The 18,762-nt window shown below is 28.8% G+C and overlaps 1 protein-coding gene across 1 annotated transcript in view; it reads right to left on the reverse strand.

Annotated features, from left to right (window-relative positions):
• Positions 1-2,586: 2,586 nt before the first annotated feature.
• Positions 2,587-18,762, reverse strand: part of bou (boudin) — a 58,274-nt gene continuing 42,098 nt past the window's right edge. The window contains exon 3 of the mRNA XM_014421071.3: positions 2,587-4,418. Within this exon, the coding sequence (XP_014276557.1) occupies positions 4,216-4,418 (203 nt within the window). The 3' untranslated portion in view covers positions 2,587-4,215. The remainder of the gene's footprint in view (positions 4,419-18,762) is intronic.

Below are 18,762 nucleotides of genomic sequence, written 5' to 3' on the forward strand. Positions count from 1 at the left end.
ATTCACCACTAGTTAAAAGGCAGTTGATTTTATACATGTATGTTTTGTGTAATCCAGAAATAATAGAAAGGGGCTTACAAAATAAAATTCCAAATTGAAAAAGTTAAAAAAAATGTTAAAAAAAAAAAAGATATATATATAAGAAAGGGAGACTACCAAAAATTATACAATGCATAAACACACCAAAACAAAGAAATCTTCAAAACTGACATCAGTTTAATTTATTGTCATGTAGCAGAATGTATTTTGAATAACTATTATAGGTGACTTCAATGCTAGAAAAAACTATAAACACAGAAGCAGACATGGAGTGATTGGCCAACATAGAAAAAGTATAATAAATTCTAACGGAAGGTGTCTTATAGAATTCTGTGTGAACAACCACCGCATTATAGGTAACTTGTTTTACCCTTCTCTCAAGAGGATCCACAAAATTATATTCTCCTTTGAACAGTGAATCTGAGTAATTGATTATTTTGTCTATAACAGAGATATGAGAAGGTTATTGCTTCTTAGGGTGAGAGGAAAAAAGGAGAATAGGGAAAGAATTGAGGGAGTTCATAAGGATAATATAAAAAAGTTTTAGTCAAAAGTAAAATCCATAAAAGGTAATGAACCTAAACCAATCAGAAATGTCTAGAATGAAATAGGAGAAGTTCTGGACCATTCAGGAGAAATCTTTTCCAGTTGATGACAGATAAGAAGTTATATGGATGGAAGATGTCAAATCAGTCGTGCAGAGGATTAAGAAAAGAAAATCAATGGGCCATGATGGGATTTTTTCTAAATTTATCTCTTTGAATGATCAGTTGTGTAGGTCCTTTTCAAAAAGATATATGATGACAAGATCTCCAAGAATGGGAACTCGATATAATAGAGCCGAATCCCCCCCAAAAGAAAAAGTCCTGGTGATCTTTCTAACAAGTCAATTATTCCTTTGCCCAGTTTAAAATGACCATTTCATTCCTAGAGTATAAACTATGATAGCTTGTCAAAGTAAGTAATAAGGAGAAAAGGTTGACCCAAGATATTTTTGTGCTTAGGAACATAATGGCGAAATTTTACAATGAAGACAGAACCAAGAATCTAATTTTTCCCAGTTCTCAGACTTAAATCAAATCCGTGACTCTGTACCGAAAGCATTTATATGGGAGGTATTGAGTTTATACCAGAACTTAAAAGGTATGCAAGAATAAATGGTATGAGTTTAAACTAGGCCTTTAGCACAAAGGGTAAAATGAGATTCCTCTTTCCTCTTCTTTTTATCATATTCATTCATAAACAATATTTTTCTCATCTCAAACAACAAAGAAAAACTACAGGGGCCCCTAGTTGAATGGCAAGAGAAGCTTCTAAGAAATGGAGTGACAACTCCACAAAAAGTAAAGTCCTGGTAGTCTCCAGGAAGGAGGAAGGTTTACATCTCTTGTGTAATGAGGTGAGGAGTGGAGCTTAAGATTGTTGAGGACTTATCATACCAGGATACAATGGTTAATTAAAGCATAGACAAGGAAGTTTCAAGCAGAATTTCAAAAGCCAATAAAATATATTATCAGATTTCCAACACCATAGTTGATTAGAGAGAGGTCTCAAACCATGTCAAGCTACATATCTTTAAAGCAGTTCATTTGTGCACTTTACCGTTTGGCTCTGACAGTTAGATCATATTAGACAGGTATATGACCTGTATGACAGCCATAGAAATAAAATAACTTTGTCTAGTGTAAGCAAGACAAGAAGAGATCAGAGTCATGAATGAGACAATATAGGAGCATTTGCCAATATATTCATTGAAAATCACAATCCATAAACATCAACTAGAGTGGTTTGGGCTAATCTAATATGCAGCAAACTCAAGAACCAAAAACCTAAAAAAAGGAAAAATGGAAGCTAAATGATCCAGAGGTAAATAGAGGATAATGTATAATGAGTAAATAACCAGGTTGGGAGCTGAAAAAGGAGAGATTATCAGTGAATTGATGCTGCTGGCAAGCTGAGAGGACTGGTTCTGGTGGATAGAGGCTCCTCTAAGCTGTGAAACAAAAATAAGAAGAAGAGTACACTCACCCTATGCATATATTTTTTTGTTTTAAAATTATGAATACAAAATAAATAACAAAATTCATAAGCAACTATGGGTAAAAAGATCAATGTATATAACCAAACTATAACCAATAGCATTAACATTAGAAATAAATCATTTCTAGAATTATTTTTCTATACTTCTGATGATTAGGGTCTGGCAGAATAATGTTTTCTTAAAATTATATTTTGTATTAAATAACAAAAAGGAAATCTGTACTCTAATGGACACATCCTAATCAGTAATTGTGACAGAAGTTCAATTATAAAGCTAAAGTACACTATAATTGTCCTACACAATATATGATAATTCATTTTGAGATTGACTAAACAAAACCTTAAGGATAATTTTTCTTCAAAATCAACTAAATGACCTTTCAATAAATCAATGACCTTTTACTATTGATTATGAATTATTTTCTTAATATACTAGTGTTAGTAAAAAATGCTTTTTAGAAAGTATTTTCCTTCTAACTCTTGAGTTTTAATAAATAGGGAAAAGAATTTTCCATTACTATTGTTTTTTTTATTGATACAATCAGTTGCTACATTCAACCAGTGACAATTTTTATTTTTTAAACTTCTTTGAATACATTTATTTCTTAAGTACAAGTTATGCATGTTTTATTAGCTAGGTTCAACTTAAAAAATATTTAGTAATTCATAATACCTAGCCTCATATTATTTTAAAAAGTGTTGGGTGGATGAAACATCAGGGAAACATTTGCTTTGGTTTCATTTTCCTTTATTAATAAAAATTTCAGATATTTACTATTTTATACATAAGTCACAAGTTAATCTAATTTGCAAATTAACTTATTTCTACTAAAACTTCTTCTCTTTTTATTTCATGTTCAGGTTATTAAACAACTTTATTTTTCATAAATTAAATTTTTATTAATGATAAGTATTTATTTTGTTGTAAATAATATGAGATTCAGACAGATAACAGGAAATATTTTATCACTTATAAAGCAACATAATGTTTCTAGCAAAACTAACAAAAGTAAAATATACATATTTTACAATTTATTTTTTCATTCGAAAATTCATAGTTGAGTACATAAGGATGTTAATCTTTACAAATAAATATGCTATTGTTTCTATAAAATTAAAACTAAAATAATTACCCAAATTGAAGAATAGATGTTAACAAATATAAAATATCAGTAACAATGCAAAAATCAATACAAAAAAAAATATTTAAAATAAAACAAAGTAAAATTGTTAAAATAATCAGATCTCTTTAGCAGGTTTGGATAATCCTCAAATCACTTGGATTTTTACATGTCACCACATTCTCCAAAATATACTTTTATATTTATTTATTTATTTAATACCAGATCGGCCAGGTGGGCCTTACATGGTTGATGTAAGAGGTACATGTCCAAAATATAGGAACACTTAAACAATAAATTTAGATGAAACAAGATCTTATCAATAAATAACTTTTTTGAAACTGTTGGCAAAGAATGTTATTGGAATGGTGCTCATTTGATACCAATGATACAGTTACATTTTTCCCATATATTTGGTCTGATTAGTAATACTTGGATAAGCACATTTGAAATTTCAAAATCCTTAGAAAGTTTCAATAATTCATTTTAAAGGTAAATAATAATTATTCACCAAAACATTTAGTTTTCTGCTTTGATTATGATAAACTAAATTTTAGTGATTCAAATCATCAATAATTAAAACTCTAAATACAATTTTCTTGGAAATATAAAGGAGGAACAGTGAAGAACCAAATAATTTGAGAAAAACTAGTATATAACAATATAGAAGTAAACTGAATGTTAAAAGTAACTCAGTGTTCCATTATTCATAAATTATTTTACAATAAAATTATAACTATTCTATAGTTAAGATACATAACAATTAACGACTTTGGCAAAATTTAAATAAATATCGATGAAAGATCTACCTAATCAGTCAAGAATATCTTAACCATTCTTCTGTACTTAACACAAAATAGAGATTAATATAAAATTGGAAAGCCAAAAGGCAGAAATATTTCATTGACAATATCAGATTTATTTAAAACAATCGGCAATCATTTTGAGCATTGGATCACAGATTGCAGAAAAAATGAATTGTAATAAATGAAGATAGATGGATGCCGAAAATAGTCTACAGCCTCAACATAATAATTGAACCGAAAACCATGATTAATAGAGGAGTAGAAAACTGTTTGTCTGGTGCACCATTGCAGCCATCTGAATCGCACGTAAATACACAAGACCTGTACTCCTTAGTGTCTCCAGGTTGTTTAATGTAGTTGCAGTAGTTACCCATATCAACGGAACTGCAGTATCTTCTCGTACCTACCCCACCTACAAAATATAAAAGGCTTCAGTACAACAGAAAGATTTGTCCACTTCATAAAAAACAGAAAAGAAAAAAGAAACATAGGTAAGTAAATTGACTCATCAATTTATTAGTTTATTTGTTTTGGAAAAAAAAAATTAGAATTTTAAAATTTCGCTTAAGATTCCTTACCTTTAAGAATTAAAATTCTGCTTTATATCAATATACAAAAAGGCTGAGTAGGTTGTGTTTTAAGTATCAATTATATAATTATATTAAAATATACTAAATTAACATAGTTAATCTGATTTATTTATTCTTCCTTTTTAATTAATTTAATTTTTTTAAAAAGTTTATTTGATAATAGCATAGAAAGTAAGAAGGAAAGAAATGAGTATTTGATATAATAAATTGGAAAAATATTTTGAAATTATATTTGATAAATCTGATTTATTTTATTTATAGTGGTTGTTGTCAGGGTCAAAACATAAAATGAGATAACAACCATAATATAGAGAAAGAAAAAAAAAATCAAATAAACAAAACAAAATTTACTACTACAAGAAGATAGTAGTAGATGATATTAAAATAAGATTAAATATAATATTGCAAATGTAAGAATAATAAAAAAAAAAAGAAATGAATATTAGATATAATTTTTTCTTATTTTTTTTTTAGGACTGTTTCTTTGTTTGTAGCTATGAAGAAGACCTGAAATTCAGGCCTTCAAACAAAATAAGTTTTACTTATTTGGGTTTATTATTACTGACCACCTCCTCACATAAGTAATTATCACTCGCAAACAAATGCAGCAAAGCGTCAGTTTTGAGGTAAACCTTCAGAAATATATCAAACGCAACAATTGAATGTCCTGAGACCATTATACGATGACATAGACGCCATCCATTAGGGATAATGGCCGGGACACACGGAGAGGGGGAACTCAAACTAATCCAGTTAGCAACTTACAACCTTCATCAACATCAGGCCCAATTTCTATTCAAACCGAAGGATAATTATATTGCTACAGCCGGTGGTAGCTTTCCGAGAATACTGCCATCTAATTGGCGAAGAGTGAGTTCCATTTTGCAAATCAGTCAACTTCGGCCTCTAATATCGCTCTCGATAAGGAATGTTTTATTTGTAATAACAATTATTTTAAATTATTCCTTGGTTTGGGAGATAATGATAGTATTAAGATTAATTCGACAAAGACTTACTCAATGCATATTTCACACACCAACTGCAGCAGTTGATCACATAAAAAACAATGCTTTGAATCAGCACAGCATTTACTGAGAAAACACATTTTTTAATTTTAGTATCATCATTTTTTAAAATTTTTATAATTATTCTTACTTTCTCACTAGCGGAGGTAGGGAAGTTTCCTATACATCCAGTATATGAAAAAAATGTCCATCGGGTACATGGTATAGTATATCACATCTACATGGTATAGTGCATCTTCACAGCTTTATTTTTTTTTCTTCATTATACAGAATTTTTTAGGAGTGCCAGATCATAGGGAAGGGGGGGATAGGATTAAGGACAACAAATGTACAAGTTCATACGAATTTTTTTTTTTTAAGCAAGTTGCATTTTATGTTGAATAGCAATAACTAAAAGCTATTTAAGCAAAGTAATTATAAATTGCAGCATAGTAAACTGGACAAATTAAAAAAAAAAGTAGAATTTGCCATTGTTAAATCCATTTGAAGGGAGAGCAAAATAATCTTTTATTTTTAATAAAAAACATTAATTATCCACAATTTTTTTTTTTTATCAGCTTCCAAAAAGACAATAAATGGTCTTCCTGTAGAAAATCTTCCATGCTTAACAAGTTGTAAGTTCATACAAATTAATTTTAGATCTGTTACAAAATAAGCTCAGATTCACCTCCAGTTTTGAAAAAGTGATGTGAACTTCATTCTCATCAAAGTATCAGTGTTTCCAACCAAAATAATTACAAATTACTAAAATAAACTTTTTATTTCTGAATATTTTGTAAAATAAGATATTTCGCAGTGCTACTAACTCGATTCCAACAGTAGCAAATAATTATTTATTCTGTTACTGTAGTTGTAAGTCAACCATGTGGGTTCAGGAAGCCCCCTGGAGCAAATCCAGCCTCTATAAAGTGGGTACCCTTAGTTGAAGAGAACTCTGCTGGTTGAACGTGATCTTGAATAATTCACCGCCCTGCACAACGATTGTTCAAGAAACAGTACTTCCTAACTAAATACTGAACTCCTGAACTCATGGGTTGTAGTGGTACAAGTTTTTATTTTTTTGTTTAATTATTTAATGTAGGTGTAACAAATGGTATTCACCTTTAAAAAAACGGTAAAAAAATAACAACAAAATAAGTAATTTAAAAAATACGGGGAAGTTTTCGCATATAATAGGATTTTTTAAAGAAGTAATAAGTTATTTAGATGAGAGTACATTAGAAAAACGTTTGAACAGAACTATAAATGTTTTAGAATTGCACATATAGCATAAATAAGGAGAAGGAGAAGGACAGAATCGATGGATTGAAATAGTCGCGTGTCTGAAGCAACCTATCATGAGGAGAACTGGTACCCCAAGGATTGATGTAGAAGTCTTTTGTTTCTAAACGGAATCAGTCTCCCGGGAAATTCGGGTATCTACTTTAATCTAGAAAAGTAAAAAAAAATGTTCAAAGACCTCATGTATCACTTTAGTAATGTAGTGGGAAAAATTAAGAGTTAACATAATAATTTATAATTTTTTATATCAAGACTTTTCCCAAGACGAGTAGAAATTAAAGTGAAGTGGAAAAAAATTAACATCGCGTTTTGGATTAGACAACAGAAGTTCCCTCAGAAAAAAAAACTTTTGTATTCTTCGAAATGTATGAGAACATGCAACTTTCTTCAGAAAATAATAAGGGTGATATAATGAAACTAAATAATTCAGGGGTAAATATATATACATACAACAGATATTTCTTTAGTCATAAATCTATAATGAACAACCAGAAAGTTAAGCAGAAAAATAACATAGTACCGTTAAAAAAGAGAATACTAACAAATGGGTATGAATATCAGAGCACAGAGCCCAAGGCGTTACTGTATTTACGTTATAAATGTTTCCATTAAGAGAACAGACGGCATACATTTGTCGAAAACAGTATACGCAATTTAGTACGGGACTATCTAAACACGCCATTGTTTAACTAGAGACAAATAATGGTTAGATGAAAATTTTACTTCCACAAATTGGAGGATTAATAAAACAAAACAAATATTTTCAATAGTTTCTTTAATTTTATGACATTTACTTAACGATGGCAAAGTAATTTTGATTTAATTTCAGACATACTACAGTAGAACAAGCGTTGATATTTTGAAGAAACTTAATTAAGTCTGCGCTTGTTTATTTTTAGCACATATCATCATAAATTACTTGAAGTGCATTATAATCATATTTTGGATTTTATTGGACTCGAGACTTTCTAATGTAAAAATGTTATTAGAGTGCTACCAATGGGTAGTTTCTCTATATGCCTGTATCATCACATTATGATCTTATATCAAATTTACTAGATGTATTATTATGTACATCTGTGAATGTCTCTAAAAAAATAAAATAAAAAAATATTTTATTTTTCAAAAAAAAGGGGGGTTACTTCCAAGTTATCCCGTCGGATTATTACCTACAGTATAATATATTATAAGTACTGTAATATAACTTCAGAGTTGGTTCCAATACATCAGTAAGATGAGAAAAAGATTAATTATGTCTATAATATATTTAAAAAAAAAGTATTCAGAAGAAAATTATACTTCCCCCTCCTCTCTTCTTTCACTTAATTATTTTTTCTTTCTTTTTATTTATAAGGCCCAATCCACCACAATACAAAGTTTATTTATTTTATTTTATTGAATTTTGACTAATAATGTGGTATTTTTTATTGTTCTTAGACGTTTTGTATTAATGTAAAATAGTATGATCTTTTCGATGAAGATATTTTCGAACTTTTATGAATCTTCTCAAAATGAGGGAAATCTCTCTAGTCTCATTTACTCACTTTGGTATTTATTTCGATGGTTCTTTTTTTACTTATTTGATTTATTGGTAAATAACCATCGTTTCAGTATTTTTCAATATTAACATTCAATTCATAAAGAAATTTTCAGTTGATTTGTCATTTCTTCTTCCAATTTTTAAAATTGATGCAAATAAAAATGTAATGTTCCGCTGTTTGTAAATCAACATATCTAAGATCTCCGTAAGTTCATAATCGATCTACAAGCTTTTTTTTTTTTTAAATGTCCCGAGGAGGTTCTTAGCTATTAAATCCTGGATTTACGTAGTAAGAACATTTTTATTGTGAATAAAATTAAACTATATTGGCACATAATTCATATAGTATAAATTATTTTTTCAATGTTATTATTTAACAATCGATTGGTATGTTTCTGAAAACGAAATTTTCTTATTCCATTAAATTATTTTATATTCACAAAAAAGTAGAAAACCTAAAGAGGCTTCAAGGAAAGCAGGCCGATAATTTTTTTTTTTTGGGGGGGCGGAGGAATATCATATTCGTTTTTAGCGTCATATGAAACCCTTTAATACCAATCACCAAAGAAATTAAAAACTTTTGCATTTGATTTATTTGGAGATTTTTTTTTCTACCGCTGTTCATTGTTTACATAATCGTTCATAACAACTCTGGATATTATCCAAATCCTATGATATTACAACCGTTGGAAATCAGAGTGTCCTCATTTTATCAATACATAGTACATTCTCAAATCTAGCGATAGCAAAGCATTGCCAGATCTGTTAGTAACAAAATAGGTTAATTATCAGTAATTTATTAATTTGTTTTAATTTTCTATATTCCTTGATATCTCTCTAAAGAAATGTTCCTACATTGTATTATTTTATTATCTTTTTATATTTGAAATTTACACCAACTTATCTTTTAGTTTTTGTACTTGGTTGTATTTTTTTTTTCTTTTCTATAGATTTTCCTATAATTCACTTTTTTTCAATTATTTTATTTCTTTCTTTTTTTCAGCTCATACTTATATATTTTTTGTTATGTTATTTAGTTGGTCAACCCCTATGTATATATTTAGACTACAATAGAGGTATATAAATAGATAATAATAAAAAAATAAAATGAAAGAATATATAATAGATGTTGATATTCCTAGTTTTAAATTTTAACAAGTCACAAAATGTGTAATATATTTGTATTAAATAATAAACTACAGAATATTTATTTCATGATTGTTTAGGGACAAAAAATAGAAGAATAGTGCAGAAGTTCCCTTTCTGAAGAGGGATGCGCTGGGATCTTTCGAGCTCAGCTCTACCCCCCACGTAGGGGATAGAGTGGGCTCAGAGATCCTCAGGTCGATCGTGTAAATATTGTATATAGGAGTGTAAATGTGACTAGAGATTATATTATTTATATAATTATTTTATTTTCATACACATAGTTTGATTATGTTCCTTTTCTTTATCCTTCTGTTTGTATATATTTAAAGAGAGATTTTGTTTATTTTTATGTACTTTTTTTTTTTTTTAATTTTTTTTTTATTTATTTATTTATTTTCATTCTAATTTTATTTTATTTTAGTATGAATGTGATCACACATCACTATTACCTATTACCCACAATAGTGTGGCAGACTGTAATATCTATCCATTAAATAAAGTTTTTTTTTAACAAAAAAAAATTAGAACAAGAAATTTACAGTTCATAGTCTACGGAATAATTTACTACTTCAAAACAAAAAAAATCATGCAACTAAAATAAAAAATGACAGCCATACCACCTCACCCAGTTCAGTCCCAGATTCCTTAATGCAGAAGCTGGCCTCGAAGACGTCTGAGCAGTTGCTGAGAACTAGTTTAGTGCAGTCTCCATTGCAGACGAAGCAACGTATGGTACGTCCTGTTGTATTAAATGAACGTAAAGTATTTATAATACATGGTTCTGACTCCTTTGTAACCGCAACAATGAAGTTTGGTAAGTTTATTAAAAGAAAAACTGCAGGCCTACTCGGTTGGTATCATACATCACTAAATAGATTGTTGATTGTAAACTTCTATGATGTACTGTATTTATTGTAAAGGAAAAAAAAAAAAAAACTAAGTCTTCATTTTATCATTAAAGAACCTAAAGAGAGTGGTTTTGATTGTTTTAGTTATTGGGAGATTAAAATCAGAGTTTCGGTAGAGGCAGTAAATTTTAAATTGAAACAATTAAATTAATGTATGTTTTTCACAATCTTCAGCCAGGATTACTATTGCATATTGTTTTAATCAATTTCTACCTTAGACCATATCATATTCTTACATAAATTATATTTAGTGAGTGTTCACTTCAATACACGTTTCGCTAGACTGTTATTTATGTTTTGTAACATCTTTTTCTGCACATGATATTACACCTGCATAAGGGAATTTTCTACTTCTATATAGCCGAAACATCGTAAAAGTGTAATACAGGGATAAAGGTGAAAGTGAGTATAGCGTTTTATTACATTTAAAACTTCACCTTCCAAACACTTTTTAGAAAAATAGTATTTGTCAGTAAATAAAGGGATATTTAAAACCTGGGCAACCCATTCCTAATCTGTTAAATGACCTTTAACATTATTACCGACCATATCATAACTCTAATAAAAGGCAGAACAGAAGATTAATAAGACAACTACCTTTATAGTATTGGCCAATCCGATGAATGGTAAGAATGGCTATTGCCTATATACTCAGGTTCAATGCATTATTCGACATTAGTTTTCAAGTTAAATAAAAAACACTTAACCTAAGATCCGTGCTTAGTGATATAGTCTCAAATGTAGGCATATATCATCAGTATAAATTTTGCGTTTTATTGCATTTCAACATGATGTTTTATCCCCTTTCCATTACCAAAAAAAAGTTTATTGATTTTTTCCCGTCTATAATTAAAAATATTAAATTACCAATAGACTTATATCGAAACCAGAAATTAGGTGCTAATTTATATTCCTAAACACAACTCCAACGCCACGTTCTCAAAATTTAAAAATACGGCCACTTTGGCATTTTATTGAAGATGCTTCGGGAATTCACTAAGACAATAGCTCTAATTCTAATATTAGATTAATAAAAATAGAAAAGTTGGTCGAAGGTTGTCGACCATAAAACTAATGTGTGAATCATTTATGCGTTTCTGAACTCACCATTTTTACAAGGTTTTAAGCGTTAGGTCTTCATTTAAGCATTGTATTTTTTCCCATCCAGATGTTTCCTAAGTCAGGGAAACCTTGATCGATTAGTCATTTCCTAGTCCTCCAGATGCTTAAGTTACTAAAGTTTATTGTGGATTTTTTCAATTATATCTCTACGATAATGTTTCTCTTCAATTATTTATAAGTTAATTAAAAATGATTAAAAAATAAGGATAGCAATTGTCTCGCTTAGAATAAAAAAGTAATCGAATATTAGATTAATGATTTATTTTAATGATTGTTAGAATAAAAAAAAAAAATGGGAATGACATAAAAAAAAGAAAAAGGACCCGAAGAGAAAATAGCATTAGTACAAGATATTGTTCAAAATAAACATGATTTTGATTTTGAAAATGTCAAGGCCATTCATAAAACAAATAATAATTTTAGAAGAAAAATATTAGAATTAATTCACATTTCAGAAAATATAAATATATTCATAAATAAATATATTTAATAAACAATTAGTACAAGAACCGGAAAGAAAAAAAGGCAGTTATCTCATCCCAATTTTCGATTACTTTAATGAAAACTAGGTATAATTACTAGTCAAAATTGATGAGTCTGCCAAGTATAGGTAGGGGGAATAAAAAATGGCGGCTGTTACAAAACATTAATTTTTCATTCGGAGCTCTATATCTTAAAAACTAACAACACTAGAAAATCTAAGAGAATATTATTTAAAGAAGAGTAAATTTGCTGAAATATTAGTCCTAAAAGAGCTAATTATGTCCAATAGTTTTTGAGATATAGCTTTTTAAAAAGCAACATTTCTTAAAAATCTACTGAAAGATTAGTAGTTAGTTAATTTATTTTGAGAAATCTATATCTCAGAAACTATGTGACGTACAGATGTTTATTAGCACTCAAATTAAAGCTAGTTTAATGGACTATAAAGCAGTTTATGACCTTTACCTTCGTAGGAATAGTAGTTTTCATGATATTTGCTTAAATAAATTGATTTATAGTTGTTCGGACAATAAATTTGATTTTTAAAAAACTTCATTTCAGAAACCATTGGACGTACAGATGTCTGCCAGCGTTTAAATTAAAGCTAGTTAAATTTACTACAAAAAAGTTAATTATGTTTTTCTTTGTATGAGTAGTAGTTTTTATGATATTTGACAAAATGTTAATTTCTAGTTGTTCGTATAAAATGTTGGACTTTTGAAAACATACATCTCTAGATCCATAAGACGCACATATATCTGCCAACACTCAAAATAAAGGAAATTTAACTTTCTATAAAGTAGTTTATGACATTTATCTTCGTAGGGGTAGCAGTTTTTATGATATTCACATATGAATATAAATTTGGCAAATGAAAATTTGTCCGAACAACTATAAATCAATTTATTTTAGCAAATTTCATTTAAACTGTTACTCCTACGAAGATAAATAAATACTAACTACTTTATAGCTCATTAAACTAGCTTTAATTTGAGCGCTAATAGACATCTGTACGTTAAATGATTTGTGAGATATAAATTTTTCAAAATAAATTCAATAACTACTGATCTTTCAGTACGTCCCATACAACATTTTTCTGAGACATTGCTTTTTAAAAGCTATATCTCTAAAAATATTTAAAGTAAACAACTCTATTAGGGCTCATATTTTTGCAAATTTATTATTATTTAAATGACGTGCTCTTAGGTTTTCTTGTGTTGTTATTACTTTTTAAGATATAGAGCTACGAATGAAAAATCATTTTTTTTTATCACTTTGAAACAGCCACCATTTTTTATTCCCCCTACTTATACTTGGCAGACTCATCAATTTTGGCTAGTAATTATAAATACCTTTCATTAAAGTAATCAAAAATTGGGGTGAAATAACTGCCTTTTTTCTCCTCTTGGGCTCTTGTACTAAATTACCTGATAGTGAGATGAGATAGGGCAATGAGTGGGAGGTACTAGGGATTGATGGGTAAAGTAGTAAAGGGCATATTGTAAGGTATCATTTATATTTAGGCGTTCAAATAAAACATGGAGAATATTTTATTTTACATGGAAAATTATTAATTTTAAATTAATGTAAAAATATAATCAATGAACATGAGTTAATTTTCGTAAATCCTTAATGTTTATAACCCGGACTCTTATCCCCTAAGAGAGAGGCTTTTAGCTCTGTAAAGAATGCAAATAAAGCTATTGTTATTATTATTAATAAATCAACAAATGATTGAATTATTTAAGTTTACAAAAAAGCAAAAGACAATCATTTCCTAACCTGAGATGGAAAGAATAAGGAGGAAATAGGGATATACTGTTCTAATCTATAGGATTACAAATAAACATGGAATATCGTTAAATCCCGTAATGGAACACGTCATTAAACCACTTTAGCAATGGAGCAAAAGCAGATTTGCAAAACGTTTATAAGACTAAGAGCTCATCTGGTATCAAAGCCTAAAGGTAATCCGCTTTAGTATTAAAGAGCTCATCCTTATACAGCTAGGCCCTTCAAATCCTCCAAGTAAACCCTTCTATAATACTCATTCAAAATTTACTCCAAGGATTCCTGTTTCAGACCTCATCGCTTTCTCAGCTAAACACGATTCCTCAACTAGTTAGAATTGTTAAGCTGATCACAATCGATCGTTTAATTATTCATCTGCCAGCCGATTCGGATAGCAGGCAAAATATTTCCTATCTTCCTCTTCTATTCCCTCCTTAATGTTTAATGTTCTAATAATCAACATTTATTAAACTTTAAAAATTGTTCGTTAAAATGTTAGATAGATGGGTAAAGTAGTAAAGAGCAGGTAAAGTAGTAAGGTATCATTTATATTTAGGTGTTCAAATAAAACATAGAGAATATTTTATTTTATATGGAAAATTATTAATTTTAAATTAATGTAAAAATGTAATCAATGAATATGAGTTAATTTTCGTAACTTCTTTATGTTTATAACCCGGACTCTTATCCCCTAAGAGAGAGGCTTTTAGCTCTGTAAAGAATGCAAATAAAGCTATTATTATGATTATTATTAATAAATCAACAAATGATTAAATTATTGAAGTTCACAAAAAACAAAAATAAAAGCTTCAAAGTTGTGCTAAAACATGAAATAATTCAGAGTCATTTTATCATAAAATAAAACAAAAAATCAATGAAGAGAAAAATGTTCACCTAATTGATTTCGAATTTGATTTTTTTTTCTTAATAAGAGGTACAAAGCGAAATTCCAAAGTTTTTTTTATTACGCCAATTTTGATTTCTGTCTTTTGCATTTCTACGCCTTTATTATAAACATATGTTAGGTTGGATGATAAATAATGAAAGTTTTCGCATTTGCTACATTTTATAATCAGTCGAGTTAATAAAACGAATCCTGAATGTTTGTTTTATAAACATATTTCCTAATAAAAATCATTCAACGTCCTACATTTCACCCAAAATTAAAATAATTAAATATTTAGTGTTTAAAGGATTTGAAAATAAAATGTCAACAGAAGTTTTTCATCAAAGAAATTTAATGGAACTTAAACCTGAGTGCAGTAAATCACAAAGTTCTCCTAATATCAATTTACATTGAAACTAGAGGATCATTAACGAGTGTTGATTGCAAAGGTTTCGCGTCAGAAGACAAGAAAGACCGTGGGCGCGCGCCATTCGGTAGTTGACAAAGACCAACTGAAGCCAATAGTGGAACCACACCCAATATACACCTCATGAGTAATAGCGGAAGGACACTCCATAAACCAATGCACCATGGTAAAGTGCCTGGAGTTTTTTTGGCCAATACTCTACTTAAAAGAATACCAACCAATGATATGATGACTGCACGAGTTGGGCTACGAAATCCTCAAACACACTCTATTCGCCTTAACTCTCTCCTACTGAATGACGCTTTTTTCAAGCACCTGCACCAGTTCCAGTAATCCACTATTCTTTCCTGCTGGAATAAGTAAGCTTATTGGACGTTAGCGAAATTGTATTGATTCTGATGGAAATTGTTTCTTATAAAGATTCAAATATTTTCAATGACATGCACTGAAATCGTCCATTAGGAACATTGTTGCATTCTGTAACAACCTCTGTTACTTTTTGATAAGATCAAGATCTGAAATGCAAGCGTTAAGACTGACCGTATTAGGTTTTTATATTTGATAATTTGAATAATTGTGTGAAGTTTTTAACGTAAAACCTTCATTCGATTTTGATTTTCCTTGAATTCTTTATTCTATTCAGTACCAAATATTTTGCGCATAATATTTCCCTTAAATATTAGGATATTATCCCTTTCGTTCTATGATAAGGTCAAGATCTGAGAGTAAGGGTTAAGACTGACCGTATTAGGTTTCTATATTTGATATTTTGAATAGTTGTGTGAAGTTAATAACGTAAAACCTTCATTCGATTTTGATTTTCCTTGAATTCTTTATTCTATTCAGTATCAAATATTTTGCGCATAATATTTCCCTTAAATTTAAGGATATTATCCCTTTCGTTTCATAATAAGGTCAAGATCTGAGAGCAAGGGTTAAGACTGACCGTATTAGGTTTTTATATTTGATAATTTGAATAATTGTGTGAAGTTAATAACGTAAAACCTTCATTCGATTTTGATTTTCCTTGAATTCTTTATTCTATTCAGTACCAAATTTTTTGCACATAATATTTCTCTTAAATATAAGGATACTATCCCTTTCGTTTTATGATAAGGTCAAGATCTGAGAGCAAGGGTTAAGACTAACCGTATTAGTTTTTTATATTTGATAATTTGACTGGTTGTATGATGTTAATTTTCCAAAACCAGCTTCATTCGATTTTGGTTTTCCCTGAATCTTTACTCTATTCAGTGCTAAATGTTTTGCGCATGATATTTCTATTAAATATAAGGATATTATTTTATGATAAGGTCAAGTAGTAGTTTAAGTAGTAGTAAGGGTACAAAAGTAGATAAGTAAGGGTTAAGACTGCCCGTATTAGGTTTTTATATAGCTGGATTTTAATATTCGTGATGAGTGTACTTCACATTGATTCTGAATGCCAAAATAACATCTGATGCTGCATTATTTTGCTCAAATTCAGCCACTTGTAAAGTGAGTTAAAAAAAATTAAGACGATCTCAAAACCAAAATAGTCAATAGTCACAAACGAAATAAAATATTTAAGTTTTTTCGTGGATCAAGACTAAAATCATAATAAAAAAAATGTATGAGCCTTTTAACACTTTTTTTTTTGTTAGTCGTCACGCTGAGACGACTCAGCCAGAAATAAGTATCTTTGCATAGATAAATATTCATCGATTGTTAAATTTTAATTAAGTAAAAAATGGATCAACATAACTTCCAAGATGCTTGACAAAAACACCAAATAAATTCCAACGCTTGTTATAATAAAAAGAAGCCAATTAATGTGAAAGGCTAGATGGAGGATGTAACCGCTGGTAACGAGGTTACATCAAAAGCAACCGACGGCCTAGCCACCGGCCGTATCAGACCAATTTGGAAATTGAAAGGATCGCCAAGTTAAAATTTCAACTCAACGCTCAATAGGAATTTTCTTTTATTAATTAAATGAAATGAATTCATTTATACGGTAGAAAGGGGGAAGGTGATGAATTGGAAAAAAAATATATACCGAAAAATTCTCTGATGAAAGTAAAATTAATTTTAATAACTTAAAAAATAGTAGAAGAGAGTAATTTAGATGATGAAAATGAATTAATGTAATGAACATGAAATGATGAAAATGAATTAGTAATTAAAAGGATTTAGTGAATGACATAAATTCTTCCTTATTAAAAAACAATAGTTTATTTCATATCATCAACGTTGCTGATGATATGAAATAAACTATTGTTTTTTAATAAGGAAGAATTTATGTCATTCACTAAATCCTTTTAATTCCATAAGACTCTTCCAGCATAAAGGATTATTAAATTTGAATTAGTAATTTATTTTCAATTTTTTTTCCTTTTTAAATGATACCATGTATAATAATACAAATTTGCTATTTAACACTACCAATATATTTTTAATTAACTGATTGGAGAAGATGGTCAGGGAGTGCGGTCAGCGAAGAAAAACATAAATAAACAAAAAAATATTTATTTATGCTGACGTTTCGACCTGAGTTTCAGGTCTTCATCAGGGCTATAGAGCAAAAGAGATAACAACCATCATTTATAAAAAACATAAAATTGAAAAGAAATAGTATTCAAACAAATTTGGAACTATACAAAATATTGAATTGAATAATAAAAGATAATTGATTAATAATCATGGAATTAGGCAGTAGCAGATTGATAACAGTGAAAGATGAAGTATAATATTATGTAGGTAAGAAGATATGTATAATATAAGATATGTAATTTTTTTTGTTTATTATTATTATTATTAATTCTTATTTATAATTTTTTGACCTTTGGGTTTCATAATTTTACTTATCACAGGTTTTATGTTTTTTTAATCTGTAACTTTACTTCTATTATATCATTTTCATTTCGTATTAACTGCCTAGCTTTTAAATCATTATAACAAATAAGAGTTATTTTCTGGTTGAGTTGTCTAGAGATGAAAAAAAAAAAAAAAATGAGAAAAAGATAGATTTTATAAGGTAGATTACTAAAAAAATTTGAATTACCTTGCATGGTGATTTTTAGTACCTGATCTAAGAAAACAAATGTATAAAAAAGAAACAAAGTAGTTCTTTATTGATAGAAGCATATCTCAATATGTATAAGTACTTAATAATCCCCGTCTCCAGATAACGTTCATTAACCTATGATTTATAATAAACTCTTATGTATTTTTTTAAATTATTACAGAAAAATAAAGCAATTAAAAATACAAAATATCTAATGTAATACAAGCTTGTTGCACAAAACATTGTCATTTTCACAAAGCAAATTAGTAGAGCTTTTTTGTGTAACTTTAGAGACATTTATTTAATCTATTGGGTGTTCATCAAAATAAAACAAACATAAAAACATTACGATGTTCATTTGGTATGACCTAATAAAATTAATATTTTATTAAGCTTGCATATTTAACGATATTTAAATTTAACGTATATTTAATAATATTTAACGAGCTTGCAGGCAGCTTTGTCTGCAAGCTCGTTGTTGGTAACGAGCTTGCAGACAAAGCTGCCA

Source organism: Halyomorpha halys, unplaced genomic scaffold (genome assembly GCF_000696795.3).
Source record: "Halyomorpha halys isolate HHAL.00 unplaced genomic scaffold, Hhal_1.1 Scaffold302.1, whole genome shotgun sequence".
NCBI classification, from domain to species: domain Eukaryota; kingdom Metazoa; phylum Arthropoda; class Insecta; order Hemiptera; family Pentatomidae; genus Halyomorpha; species Halyomorpha halys.